Source organism: Aythya fuligula, chromosome 3, assembly GCF_009819795.1.
Source record: "Aythya fuligula isolate bAytFul2 chromosome 3, bAytFul2.pri, whole genome shotgun sequence".
NCBI lineage: Eukaryota > Metazoa > Chordata > Aves > Anseriformes > Anatidae > Aythya > Aythya fuligula.
The window spans coordinates 19,435,779-19,450,547 of record NC_045561.1 but is presented as its reverse complement, the minus strand read 5'-3'; the positions used below and the strand labels follow the sequence as shown (position 1 = coordinate 19,450,547).

At 39.2% G+C, this 14,769-nt stretch overlaps 1 protein-coding gene across 4 annotated transcripts in view; it reads left to right on the top strand.

Annotated features, from left to right (window-relative positions):
* Window positions 1-14,376, top strand: part of ESRRG (estrogen related receptor gamma) — a 381,509-nt gene extending 367,133 nt beyond the window's left edge. For all 4 annotated transcript variants that reach the window (XM_032184229.1, XM_032184227.1, XM_032184233.1 and 1 more), the window contains 2 exons: window positions 3,291-3,560; window positions 14,096-14,376. In XM_032184229.1, the coding sequence (XP_032040120.1) occupies window positions 3,291-3,560; window positions 14,096-14,340 (515 nt within the window). In that variant the 3' untranslated portion in view covers window positions 14,341-14,376. The remainder of the gene's footprint in view (window positions 1-3,290; window positions 3,561-14,095) is intronic.
* The last annotated feature ends 393 nt before the right edge of the window (window positions 14,377-14,769 follow it).

The window sequence follows — 14,769 nt, the reverse complement described above, 5'->3', positions numbered from 1 at the left end:
TAGGCAAAAAGGGAAAAAAAAATCGTGACAAGTGCCCATGGCATCATTGTCAAGCACATGAGCGTCTAGTAGAAGATGGCAGGAGGGTTGGCACAAAACATGCTTCCTTCAAGCTTATTACCTCGGGGGTACCTGACTCTTGAGAAGCCTTTCAATCCTCCCAGATGACGTTATTCCAGACTGTCATCTGGTTTATTCGGAGCGCGCCGTGCTGCAGACAAACACGCTGTTTAACTGCAGGTCAAGGTACAGAGCCATTCTGCGAGCAAATGCCTGTGATACATTAAATGGCATTGACATGGGGAGGGAGGCGGGCAGAGATCAAAGTTGTCACCACCATGGTGCATGCGAAGGGGGAAGAAGGCGCACAACGTGGTGCTTTAAAAAGCCATTGTGCAGTGCTACACTGAAAACTCTGAGCGGCAAGGCTCTTCGGAATTAAGGAGCCAGACAAGGCATGACAAAGTTCAAAAGCCCACTGTGGGAAGCATCTCAGGGCTGTTTGGAGAGAGCTTAGAGCTGAGACCGGGAAGGCTGTGGCTGGTGCAGAAAGCTGGCAGTGTATTCACAGATGATCTGGAGACTTCTTTTCAAATAGTTACATTTTGAAATAGGAAATGTCCACTTGTCACTGAACATCGTTGGTCTGAACATCATATAGCAAAAGTGCAGAGGATCAGAGCAAAGTTTGGCACAGAGCAAGCACAACCTTCAGGAAACAGTTAAAAATGAATCCCTCTATGTAAACACGTCTATGGCTGTGTAATCTGTTCTGTTAACTGTGACTTGCTGAACATCTACTAAAAGGGCACTGGTGGGATACAAGAGACACGCAGGATGCTTTCACATTTTCTGAAAAATCAGAACAAAACAAAGACAGATTAATTACAACATGATGCTGCTTTATATTCCCACAAGGGATGCCTGTAAAAGTTAAAACATGCTTTCACTGAGCAGGCTTTCAAGGGAAAGTTACTTCGATCAGGGAGAAAATAATCATGTTTATTTGATTTATTATTGGAGTGCAGAACAGTGTGGTTTATATTTGCCAGTTTTTCTATAATGTAAAAAAAACCCTTTGATTTTTTGTGTCATATAAAAACAATTAGTATATTTTCTACACCAGAAAGCAGATTTTTCAAGAGTGCAGAACAATGAATTGTAGGTAAAATCCTATTTCTCCCTCTCACAGGGCATATGTAATTTCCTTTGGCTGTGGCATAATAAGTGTTATTGAAACATAGCAGTATTTATTAAAAAAAAAAAAAGTACCAAAATAGATAAGTAAATGAAGGAAGTAGGGAGTGTTAAAAAAAAAAAAAAAAAAAAAAAGAATAGAAATTGCAAGTTAAACTTTTTTTAATCAAAACTGATTTTATTGCTTTTTGCTTAATTAAACTCTTCAGAAGTGTGTGAAACATTGTTATACCTGAAAAATTGTTAATTTGTAAATCACAGGGACAAAAGGGCTCCACTGCAACTTTAAAGTTTCTATGCACGTAAATGTCAATAGAGTGCCTTCTCCATCATCAGCACTAAATTCACATTGATGCCTCTTTTCTTCTCTGTATTGATCCTTCCATGAGAACGTAGATTTGTATCTGTTAATTAATGCGTCCTGAAACAGCGTTTGTATTAATCAGGCAGATAAGAAAAATTGGATGCCTGCACCCTCATGACAACCGTAAAAGTGCTGGCCCTGATAAAATCGTGGATGGACCTCAATAAAAAAGTTCCTCCTTCCACTCAATAAACTAATCATCCTGCTTTTAATTATTCGGCAGAAAGATGTGTGGAGATTGGAGAATGTGTAAATCTATTTACTAACAGCAGTGTCTGGGAGGGAGAATAGGGCTGTCACAGGACAGTGCTGCAGGCTACGTTCTCTGTCCATCTGCTGCTGCAGAAAAACTGGTTCTTGAAAGACGGGAAGGAACAGAAATGTTGAAGCTAATTGAAATCATGAATTCCTCCTTATAACCTTTCAAACGATTATTTCTTCTCCATTTCCCTCTTATTTATTTTAATCACAGATGTGTTATTTTCCATTGTCACCTCCTCAAGGGTTTCGTGGTGGTGTTGGCTCAGGTTTTGTTGGTTTTTTTTGAAGGCAGAGAGCTACAGTTCTATCACAAGGCTCAAAAGACAGTATGAGAAAATGAAAACAAATAAGAAGGGGGAGGAAATAAGAGAGAGCAAGCATGCAGCCAGTTTTATATTTCATTTTTATGGATGCCTGGTGGTTTGGATGTGGGCTTGTCTTTTTTATTGTATTACTTCTGTTGCTTAGTGCTTATAGAGAAAATCTTGTTTGGAGTAGATGCCTTGCAGATTTGCTAGTTTATGATCTGTTCCTACTTGACTGTAACTCTTGACTTTCAAAACACAAAAATGCATTTAAGTGTAATCGAACAGCAAAAAGAATGTTCGTACAGCAGGAACCCTGTCAAAGAGCATGTGAGCAGCTCCATAAACAACTAAATGAAAGCCTCAGACATGTCTTAAGACCCTTTAAGAAAGGCTTGACTAATCCCCTTTGATGATTTTATTAAGTCCTTGTGGTTGCTGGTGCCAACTGGCAAACTGCTGCATTTCACCAACAGGCCAGGAAATCACTTCCTCTCCCATGTTGTTCTGTATCTCCTAATGTGATTGGGATATTAGCAGTTTGATATCATAAATTAACAGGTACTGTAAACAAGAGGCTGAAAAGGTAAGGCAGTAAAGATTTCTGCCCCCTGTGATCCTATTAGGAAAGACAGCAGGGGAAAAAAAATAGGAAAGCAAAAGTTCAATTCATTAAGAGGCATTTATTAAATTTTTGCTTGTCCTCAGAAAAGTGATGGTGTGACTGCTGTTCAGTTGGCACTGTAATATGCTGTCCCATTACTTCAACAAGTGTGGTAGAGGCAGGAGCCATTGCAAAAGTAATTAACATCTTCTTGGAGGAGGGTGGGTTACTTCTTTTTCCCCTGAGGTTAAAGTTCAAAGAGAATTTCACTCTTCGTGTTAATCACCTTAATTCTATTAAAACATCAAATCATCCCTTTCAAAAAGAAAAAAAAAAATCCCTCCTAAATTGTCCTTCTTGGCGTAAGGTAGCGGTGAACAGAGAGGTAAGAGATTCCTATAGTAAAATGGGGATGAAAGGCACAAAAGCAGAAGGGAGAATAATAAGAATACATACTTGTTTTATTACAATGTATATAAAAACAAATCAAGTAGAGGAGCAGGTTTATGACAAATCCAATTGTGCTTAGTATTTTTTCCTGTGTTTTTTTCCTATTCAGGATTCTCCACTTTGTCTCTAGCTGACCAGATGAGCCTTCTGCAGAGTGCTTGGATGGAGATTTTGATTCTCGGTGTTGTATACCGGTCACTTTCTTTTGAAGACGAGCTTGTATATGCTGAAGATTATATTATGGATGAAGACCAGTCCAAATTGGCAGGCCTTCTTGACCTTAATAATGCCATACTGCAGCTGGTAAAGAAATACAAGAGCATGAAGTTGGAGAAAGAAGAGTTTGTCACCCTCAAAGCTATAGCACTTGCTAATTCAGGTTGGCACAGTGGCACAACAGTTGCTACATTTTTAATATATCACTTTTCTCCGTAATACTTTCTGCATGCTTGTTTTAAATATGGATTTAGAAGAAGAAATTGCTAATCAACCCTTAGTCTAACTGGCAACAAACAAAACAGTTCAAACTAAGAAGGGCTTTCTGGTTCCAAGTAATTGGGGAACATGATCCTAAGGGAGTGGAGGGTAATGCACTGTATGATTTGGAGAGTATTTTACAGGCAAAGATCCTTTCAAATGAATATGGATGTTGTTCTCCTAAATCCATTCCATAATCCAGACAAGTCTAATCATTGCAGTTAAAATGAGCAGGAGGGATGCATTGAGAATATGCTATATGCGTTCTCTTTAAATGCAGCTGCTGATGATTTATTTGATAGGGTGAATTCAGGATATGGGGGGGGAGGAAATTCTTTATTAGTCTCGCATGGACCCCACCCTACCTTATGGATCCTCTGCATTTATCTATTACCTGTGCAGGAAGGGTTAAAAATCTCAGGAAGAATTTTTTTCCTGCATTTGAATTTAAAAGTGCTGAAGCAGTGAATACTGTCAGATAAGTAAAAATCGTTTGTGCTTTGTTGTTTTTCCTTTTGTGTCTCCTTAATGCTTTATTGTGGTCTTAAGTCCCTTTTAGCATTTGCATAAAGTTCACGATAGATCCCTCTTTAATGACGTGCCGATCATTAGATACCTGTGTGTCAATAACGTGCTCTGATGCTATGTTCCATTGACAGTCACACCGTGCCCCTCCATCTGCTTTTGTTTTGACCCTATCTTTGAACTTTATCTTGGTTGCTGGCCAGTAGTTTTCCCTTTAATTACAAGAAGGAAACTGTCAATAAAATCTGTTAAATGGGATGCAATGAGTGGCTTGAATGGGCGGACGGCTATTTGTTCAAATTCTGCAGCATTCAAGGTATTGACAGTTTGTTTTCTGGGGCCATATGTGACGATCAATCTCAGGCTGGGCTCAGCCGCGCTGAAAAATGAAAAACCAGATTGCTTTTGCTTACTTGTGGATGACGACTTGTGATTTGGCGCGGTCCTAGTGAGATGAGACCTTCTGCCCAAATTGCCCCCCTGAGAGCCAGGACGCGTGACTGTTTTTAGAAATAATTTTTTAATTGATTTTGTAATTAACAGTTCATCTACAATATTGATGCATGAATCCTCAGATTGATAGGAGGGAAATTGTTTTCAACAATGAAGTTGTACTTTCCTATTTGTCTTTGTAATGTGATTTAGAACTCTGCATTTTTAATTGGAAATATAATTCAAAAACATGCAAAGCCAAAATGCTTATTAGTTTCTTTGTAAAGTGTTCTCCACCCCAATAACTCTGTCCTTAGTTTTAGAATATTATTTTATTTCCAGAAAAGGAAAAAGCTGAAACACCCCTCAAAGCCTAGCATTATTTTTTAATTGAGAGTTTATTTATTTATTTTTTACTACTATAAACATACACTTGAGGATACTTTGCGGTCACAAGTAACATTTTTCTCAGGTTTGTTCATTCTTTGTGAGCAGAGCAAGAAAGTTATCTGGAAGCCAGAGTCTAAGTTGTGAAGCTATTAGTGTTGTTTTTTTTAATTCTATAAACCAAAGTCCATTTGAGTTAGAAATATTCTTGTAACTTACTTGATAAAAAGGTTTAGGGGCTAGAATATGGGGATACAGCATTTTCTCATGCATTGTTTTTTCACCAATAGGCATACAGTGGTTAAGTAATAATAAAATACACTGCTGCCAAAAAAAAGTTTAGTCATACATTGTGCATAGAGTGTGTCAAAATCATCTGTAGCTTCATTAACTTCACTGGAAATTTCAACAAGGATAATGTCAGAGAGAAATATAAGTCAGTATACTAGAACTCAGGGCACATTTAAGTGAAAACATCTCCTTCCTCATCTTAAAAGAAATAAAATGGCTCTTTTAAAAGAAACGATTGTACAGAGAAGTTACAAAGCAAACCAGTCATTTGATTTCCCTCTTAGCAGAGTGTTTTGACTGCTGACATTAAATATTTTAGCTCCAGGTTGTACCTGCAGCAGATATCAAACTTTGTGGCTACACCAACCTGCAGAATTACAGACCAGCAAAAAATATCAGACCACTGGTGTTATAATTCACAAGTACTGCTAAAATTAAAGTATTAAAGTAAAATCAAATTTATTTTTTTATAGACAAAACCAGAAATAGCTTGTTTTTACATAACTAAGAAATTGATTAATGTACATGCAGTTATACCTGAGAAAAGGATACCTTTATGAAGTCTGTCAGTTAGCAGTTCACATTTTACTGTATTTTGTTGCTACAAGACTTTCTTCAAAAACTACCACTATTTATTTTTCCTGTTTAAAATACAGCAACATTTTTGTGGATGTAGAGCGAATGGATAAAGTATATTAAAGACTCCTAGATGTTTCAGCCATATCCACGCTGTCTGGTGAGATTCCCAGGTTAACTCTACTGTAAATAGAAGACAAAGGTGGTTTTATGGTTCTGCATCTGTGTTAGTGATTTATGATACAGTGTCACACTACTTTCAGTGCTGGTATATAGAACCAGAAAAAGAAATTGTAGATTGTCTTAATATTGATTGCATTTTGTATAGATAAATACCACAAGCTTTGCTTTGGCCAGCAAATCTAAGTTACCGTGACCATTAAAATACCCCAACTGCTGCCTTTTGTTTTGGCCCATGGGGTCTGTTTCTCAGTGCAGCGTCTGAGGCGATGCTGCTGGTTGCTTTCTGAAAGGTGGGGCCAAGGAGCTGTTATTCAGGCTGATTTTCTGATGCTTCTTCTCAACTCTTCCATTGTGATGTTGGCCAACGCCAGTCCGCCTCTATAAATTTTCAGAAATGCAAGAACTATCAACCTTGGATATTATCCTTTATCCCAAGCAGAGTGCATGTAGTGTCTGTAAAGTTTAAATACATATATAAGAGCACAAACGTATGGATGTTTTAGTCCTGTGCAGATTAAACACTGTGCAGGTGTGGTTTCAATAGTTACGTTTAGTTTGTAGTGCTTAATAAAGACTGTATTAGAGTTTTAAATCTCTGCGATGATTCAACAGTAATTAATGCACCTTTCATGCTCAGACTCTGAGGAAGTCCCTCTTACCGCCGGGTTGTCCTTGTCCTGTCAGTATCCCTGGTTTCTTCCTGCTTTCCTTCCTTTCTGTGCACAGAAGCAAGTTCCTTGAAGCTGCTGGATGCAGCCACCCTGCGTTCCCCCTTGCACTGCCCAAATGAAGCAATCTGGCACCACCGAGCACTTTGTTTACCCACGCAGAAAATCAACTTTGAATGGTTTCCAAAACATGCATGTACCAATTACTTCCTCGTGTGTAAGGGAAGGTGAACTATTTACAAAATACGTTCAGGTGAACGCAAGTGCACACGTGCACACTCCTGCACGTAAAAGGTGACCTCCTCATCTTTTCCATATTAGAAAATGCTTTCATGTATTGATTAGGAAATACTAAAGAGGGAGTTGCAGGTGAGCAGAAATTGCCTGATCAGTAAAGACTAAATTGTTCCTTCAGGCCTAAATGCTGCAGAAGATCTCAGGAGTCACAACTGAGACCAGATTTTAGAGTTCCCATCTAAGACCTAAAATAAGTAACTAATGTGTCAAAATACATTAGCACATTATAAAATGTGATCTGTGTGTATCTGCCTAATAGACTGCTGGCATCTTGAAAAATCTGACCTAAATGTGGATGCTAGGCACTTAAATGTATAACCTTATGCACTGTTGAAAATTTAATCTTAAACATTAATACTAGCTGTCTAGCCAGTAACACCAGAAAGAGGAAAGGGCCTCCACTTGCCATCACAATTTCTGGTCTCACTATCTTACTAACTGACTTTTTTTTAAAAAAAAAAAAAAAAAAAAAAGGAAAAAAGAAAAAGAAAAAGAAAAAAAAAAAAAAAATGGAAAGACAAAACCCTTTCAGTACCGAAGGAGTGAGAACTAAGAAGCATCTTGTGCATGTTAACATCATGAAGCACAGAGCAGCACAGATGCCAGGAAAGTTACATGCTCATCTATCCTGGTAAGAAATGTAGCTCTTACCTGCAGCTTATTTATCTTTCCAGACAGCAAAACAACATACTCAGAGCGCTAGGCTATTACAATTAAATAATATTATCATAGTAAAAATTAATTGATATAACCCTGTAAATGATATTTCATAGAACATCATCTTTATTACCAGTGTAGATTGGGGTTTATAATATGTTGCAAAATACTGTATTTAGTTTCTAACAATGCCATTTTTGCATGTTGTTTTATTTAGCCATCTTTCTGTATCTTGATAGTGTTGGAATCCATTATTAAATATGGCTATCTCTAATAGCCATATAGAGAGAAATATATATACACATGTCATTGGTGTATTACCAATGTTTATACTACAAAATATAAATAGCAAGACCTGTTAACTCCTTCATATAATTTCATATAAAGAGTGAAACAGCTTAGAAATTAATTTGAGAAAAGGAAACTGCCAGGATAGTCAGTTTTCCTGTCTCATAAACAGCTTTTTCCTCCTAGTCCATTTTCTTGTAATCACATCGGTTGCACCCCCAGTGCTTAGAGAAAACAAATTACTCCGTGGTCACTTGCTCTGTTTTTGGTGTTGGTTGGCTCTTCTCTTCTGGTGGTTGGTGTAGTAACCAGATAACTTTGTGATGTTTCTCACCTGTTTATGAGTGAGGTAGCCACTACCCCTACAGCCATTACGTGCTTGGAGCTCGAGTCTCCCAGGGGCGAGGCAGGGAGGTGAGGCAGGGAGGCCAGCAGTGGCAGCAGGAGGTTAGAGCCCCGGGTCCCCTCATCCCAGTGCAGGGTCACCAGCGAAGCTGCACTGCCTCTGTCCCTGGCCAGCTCTCTGCTTGTATGTGAATTTCCTGGGAATCAAATCTCCATGGCTGTGTAGGAAAGACCCTGTGTGAAGTGCCACGCCACATCCAGTGGTGGGCAGCCGCTGTTAGCGACCCTTCTTTTCCACAGCAGCGTACCAGTGGTACCAGGCTCTCAGTGGTAATTTCGGCAATTACTTCTGTCTCATAGTGCAATCCAGACTAGGACCTTGTTCACTAAAACAAAGCATACAAGCTTCTGTTTTACTATTTTGGTTTCCACTGCCTCTAATTCCTATGGACAAGGAATTTGTAGTTTATTCCTCTGTAATTTCCAACGTATGTATATTCTGACTGAAGTGTCTGTTTCCAATGGAATAATCCAGATCTCAGACCATTTTTGCCATACTCTTTTGCAAGGGAAAACACTCCTGTCTGTATGCTTGTCTCTTAGCCTTAACATGCAGACCCCAGCAGACAGTTCTGTTCAGGGAAGACAGGCGAATGGATGTTCAAAGTTACGTGTGTTTGTTGGTCCTACATAGGGAGAACCAAAGTCAATATCTGAGGCAAGTTCACTTAGAGGCTGGAAAAGGATGGGAATTATTGCTGTGTGAGGGAACCGGGAACCTAGTTTGATTTGGCATCAGCAGTTTCCATGGGTTACATCTATCTTAAGCAATATGCTTTTCAAAATGTCACTTTGTTGTGTTTCTCCTATAAATTATACACAAACACAGTGTGGACAAGCACTTTGCAGAAATGCAAGTTTTCCTCTGTAAATGTCTCACATTTCAGGCAGGACAGGATGGACATCTGTAATTTTGAAAGAATCTCTCCCATGTGAACACTGTGGTGATTTTTGTGGTGTTTTTTGTTTTGTTTTGTTTTGTTTTTGGATTGGCAATATCATCCAAAAATACTTTCCTTTTATTTCAGACATAGCCCAGATTATGATTCTTTTCCCCTCAGTTAAAGGGGAACTGTTCTCCTTAAAGTTAAAAGCGTTGTGTGCTGTTCTTGCTCTTCGTCTCCAGTTCTTCCATCACCCAGCAACTCCCTAACCTGATGTATCCTTTTTTAGTTTGTGAGATACTCTTCCATATGGAACCACAGATGTCACTGTGATTGCTATCTTTCAAGTACCTTGCTCTACTTGTTGATATTTGCCCCTCTGATGTGCTTTATCAGCATCTTAATGCGTGTGTTCACTGCTGTATACTCCCTGCTGCTTGATTCACTGTAATAATTTCTTGCTTTATGCTGCCTGAATTTTCAGACGTGAAGAAATACTTCACTTGAGACCCCTGGGTTTCCTCTGCTTTCTTCTTACTGATGTATGTTATATACACTATGCAAACATACCAGCCTCTATCTTTCCTGAGAGCAGTATTTGGAGAGGTCTCCTTGCCCTCATTTCAGGTGCTTTCCAAACTTCAGCTAATTCTTCCCCTTTGTGCTGTGTTCTGAATTATTCCTGGGTGGCCCGGATGTTTGTTTGCTGCATTTGAGATGAAGCTTGAATTTTAAACAAGGTAGATTGTAATCTCAATTTGTATCTGGACCTTGCGGTGTTTCTCTTAGATGAGAACTCTGTTTTTCTCTCATTTCTGCACAATGATGCAATCAATTGGCTTTCTGTGGGGCTGATCAGAAGAGGTGCAATTCTGTTTTCCCATGCTGTGATGGTGAAACAACGTGTTTGCAAGGATAAAAAGAGACTCTCAAAGCAGAGCTCAACAAGTCCATGCCCTAACTTGTTGATCTCACCCTCCCCCATTGCACTGGGGCACTGATCAAAACCTTTTCCCTCCCCTTGGATTTACATCCCAGTTTTCAGCAGTCTTGTATCAATGAGTCTTGTGTCTGGCGAACACTAGCCTGGGATGCTTTTTTTGCAGGGTTCTTAATATCAAATCTTGCTTGCTTCCAAATGACAATACTATCAAATTACCCTGTTTATTTTCATTCTTTATAAAGGCACTAATTTTCAAGTGTCTTACATCTAGGTATAGGTTTCCTAATTACCTGTGTAGAATACAATTGAAGCCACTTCAAAAAAAATAATAATTCTGTTTTTTTCTTGGTATAGAAAGAACATTCAAAATTTTGTACATAACTTAGAATTTAATTTCATATCGTCTGTGGAATTATTTCTTTACTTCTGGATTGTTGCACGAGTCTGTTTTTCCTTAAATTGTAGCAGTGCTTGTTGACATTGCCCTCTCTTATGAGTGTGGACTGGACTTATCAGCAACAAGTTAACCTGCTCTGAATTCACTTCAGTGTCTGCCAGTCTGTAGTTACTGCAAAGATTTCTTTTCTTTTATTTTTCCTCTTCTTTTCCCCTTGGCTAGTTCAGCATTTTCAACCATTTTGCTTATTTTCAAAGGCTTACGCCTGAGGGATTAAGATCTACATTCGCTTAATATCTGGAGTAAAGTGGAAGTTCCAAACTCCAAGGCTAAAACTTGAAGAAGTATATTTGTAGAGATTAATATTTTCCTGAGCAATATGCGAGCTGAATCATCGTCTAATTAAATAGCATAGATTTAGTGAGTTTGCATTTAAACATTAGCAGCCCCTAGAATGGGTAAAGCTGAAATGAGTTTGAATCTCTTCTGTAAATGGAAAGTTAAATTATCACAGTAATTTGATTAAATCATTTTTAAATCTTTCAAGCCAAATCACAGTTTTAAGGGAATAGTTTGAAGTTGTAGTCACTGGCTGTAAGTGCCTCTCTCCCCGCTGTTTTTTCTCATTCCATTTCCTGTGCCATTCTCAAATCTATTTGCCTGGGTTTGGGTTCGAAGCACCGGACCATGGATTTCAAAGACAGCAACAAATATATCAAACGTTTTACTGCTGTTTCTCTTTCACATCAGCAATTGCTCTGTTTACCAGAGGGATGCTGTACGGTCACATCCGGACTCCATCCATGTATTTCCAAGCTCAGTTGTGAACGTTGGTTCTGGGAAGAACCAGACAAACTTTATACAAGGTTAAAAGCTGAACATTTATGGTCAGGTGCTCCAGAAAGGCCTGTCTCTCTATGCAGCATGGTGTAAAACTGTTTTTCTGGGAGAATCAGCCTTTGACCTGCCAAGAATTTTCTTGCTGCTAAAATGCTCCTATCCCATGCTCCTAACATTTCTGGGTTGTCTATACACCTGGCCCTGCACTGTGGGCTTGGAGAGAGGAGGAAAAGCTATGTCATTTCTGCACAAAGTGTGCATGGTTTGTGGAAAATGATTTGGAGTAGCCCATCCTACCCATGCTCTGTACCACAACTGTGAATATCTGAGGATTTGGTGAAGAGTAGAGGAGCAATGAAGCCAATTTGTTTGGTGTTTGTATTCCAAATTAAGCCCAGTGATTGGACACCTTGCTTAAGACATTTGTCACGTTTGTCTGTGTGTGTGTTAGCATCTCTGTATTGATTACATTCTGTTTGTAGGATACAGGATTCAGGGATTTTCTTTTATTGACACAATTATTTAATAGAATTGCCATATTAGAAGACTATCAAAAATGTATGGATTTGAGGAATGGGCTCACATTAATTAGAAGTAAATTTTGCTACAGGTACCATTTCCCTGGCATCTTTCTTAAAATGTTGTAGCCCTCTTTTTCCCTAAGAGAGATATTTTTTGGTTTCTCTGTTTTCAGCACAGTGCACCTTGATGTGCAGTATCACATCCCTGCAGCGTATGTCTCACTGCATGCTTCCTAGAGCATGTATCCGCTAAGACTCAGAATTATTAAACGTGAAATTCCCATAGGACTCCATTATGTGTAATTAACAGATAAACTGTCATCAGAATCAATAAAACGTGCTAAATGATCCAAACTTGTATATAATTAAGTGTCTGTTTTAGAGCAGGAGCTGTAACTTTTTTTTTTTTTTCTTTTCAATTTGCACATTTGTTTTGACAATAGAAGCTGGAACATTTTGGTTAACCTGTTACTTACTGGTTCGTGTTTTGGTTTCATATGTTTGTGTTTAAAAAAGAGAGGTATTTATTATCCAGCCTAATTGTTTGAAGAAGTAGTTATATGTAAGCTTTCAGGAGATAAATCTTAGGTGCATCTTCATTCTCAGAATATAATTCAAGTATTTGAGGCATGTGGAAAATTTGTTGCTGTTGTCATCAACAGGGGAAAAGCATGATGCCCACGCTCATCTAGTGCATCATAGCTGCTTAGTACAGGAGCTGGAAACATTTCTGGAAGTGGGTTCTTCCCTGTCCAACTTCTCAGTCACTGTTCTGCCTGAGAGCAGGAGCTTTATTCAAAAAATAATAATAATAAAAAAATAAAAAAAAATCTGCAAGGTGCAAAGTAAGCATTGTATTAACTAGGTTTTTCAAGGAGATGCCCTAACGCAGCCATGGATTCACTGTCCCAGCTTCACCTTGTGCTAAGGTCACGCAGTGTCCCTAGGACATGCACCCCCTTGCAGCAGTTCTCATATGGTGCTTTATTTAAATTTTATGTAAGTCCACGGGCCAAAATCCCAATTCTGGTAGCTGATCAGGGGTGTTTGGCAGCCTATTTCACAAATGGCTGTTCTTCCTTACTTGCGTTCACCTCTCTTTGGACCACATCGCTTTTTCTTTGGCATTTATGATTACATAAAAGTCAGAGAATTAGGGCTGCTCGTCTGAAGTCATCTCAGCATGGTCCAGTAACTGCGTGTTCTCAGGGACATCTTCCCCTTTTGTATTTATGCTGTTTAGGGTTTTACAGTTATTTCAGTTAGATCTTTTCTTTTTATTTCACACTTCCATTGCTTTAATCTTTCCAGGTCATGTAGCAGCTTAGTTTAGTTCCTGGTGTGCATTTTGTCTGGGCTTCTCACTCAATACTTACACCACCAAAACATCTCACCTGGAAAAGGTACAGGATGAGGTGCTTGCTTTGAGTGATTAAAAAAAAAAAAAGCAGAATCCCAACAACAACAAGATGAAGCATCCTCTGAGTGAGTAGGAGGAAAGGATTACACCTAGTAGGAAATGTTAGCTTGATAGAGCAAAAGCTGCTCAGGACCATGTTAAATGTTGCCTCTCTATGTGAACATGCCGGAGGGAGAAAAACTTTGCTAAGCCTATCAGGAAACCACATCAAACTCTCCTTTCCCTTGTGTCAGTGAAGTGGTCCTAATCCTGTCATTTTTATGTAGCCATGAGCACCACCGACCAGCGGGTAACAACCACAGCCTCCAATCCCTCAGCCTCGGAGCCTGCTGCACAAGTCTACCAAGCTTTCACATAACGGGGCAGTCATTCTTGCATCCCTGATAAAATGCGGACTTCAGCTCGTACAGCCATTTGCCCTTTGGCGCTGTAATTTCTTTGACGCAGTAACTGTAAGAGGTAGTTTATGGAGCAGCTCAGGCGACCGTTTTCCTAGTTTGAGGAGGATGAGGAGAAGGATTATTTACCCAAGAGTTAATTATACATTTGTAGCTCCACTGTGGTTCCGGATAGTGTTCTGAAGGTCGATACAGAAATAAGTGGGTTATTATCTTCCTCCTCTGTAAAAGAGGACAGCACCAGTGAAAGAGCTGTGCAGCCACTGGGTTACCTGACTTTGTGGCACACCAAACTGAAACCTCTTGTTGCTCCTTTGTTTTGCAGACTCAATGCACATAGAGGATGTTGAGGCAGTGCAGAAACTTCAGGACGTCTTACACGAGGCTCTGCAGGATTACGAGGCCGGACAGCACATGGAAGACCCACGTCGCGCTGGCAAGATGTTGATGACTCTCCCACTTCTGAGGCAAACCTCCACCAAGGCTGTGCAGCATTTCTACAACATCAAACTGGAAGGCAAAGTCCCCATGCACAAACTTTTTTTGGAAATGCTGGAGGCCAAGGTCTGACTAAAGCATCATGGGGCTTTCCCATCATGCACGTTTTAAAAAAAAAAAAAAAAAAAAAAAAAAAAAAAGGGAAAATAAACAGGATAATAATGGCAAAGAAACTTAGTGTTTAATTAAGGAAAAAATGACTGCACTGATATTTAGCAGCAAGACTGTGAAGCAGCTTTCAACTTTTTCTTCTGTGTCTTTCTGATGCAGTTTTTCCTTTTCCTTTTCTCTCTTTTCCTTTCTGTTCTTTCCTTTCCTTTTTCCTTTTCTCTTTTTCCTTTGCTGCTGAACTTTTTAAAAGAGGTCTCTAATTGAAGAGAGATGGAAGCCAGGCCTGCCAAAGGATGGAAATCCATAATATGGATGCCAGTGAACTTATTATGAACCATAATGTCCCCAATGACAAAGGAATCAAAGAGAGAACCACCGTACCTAGCAGTA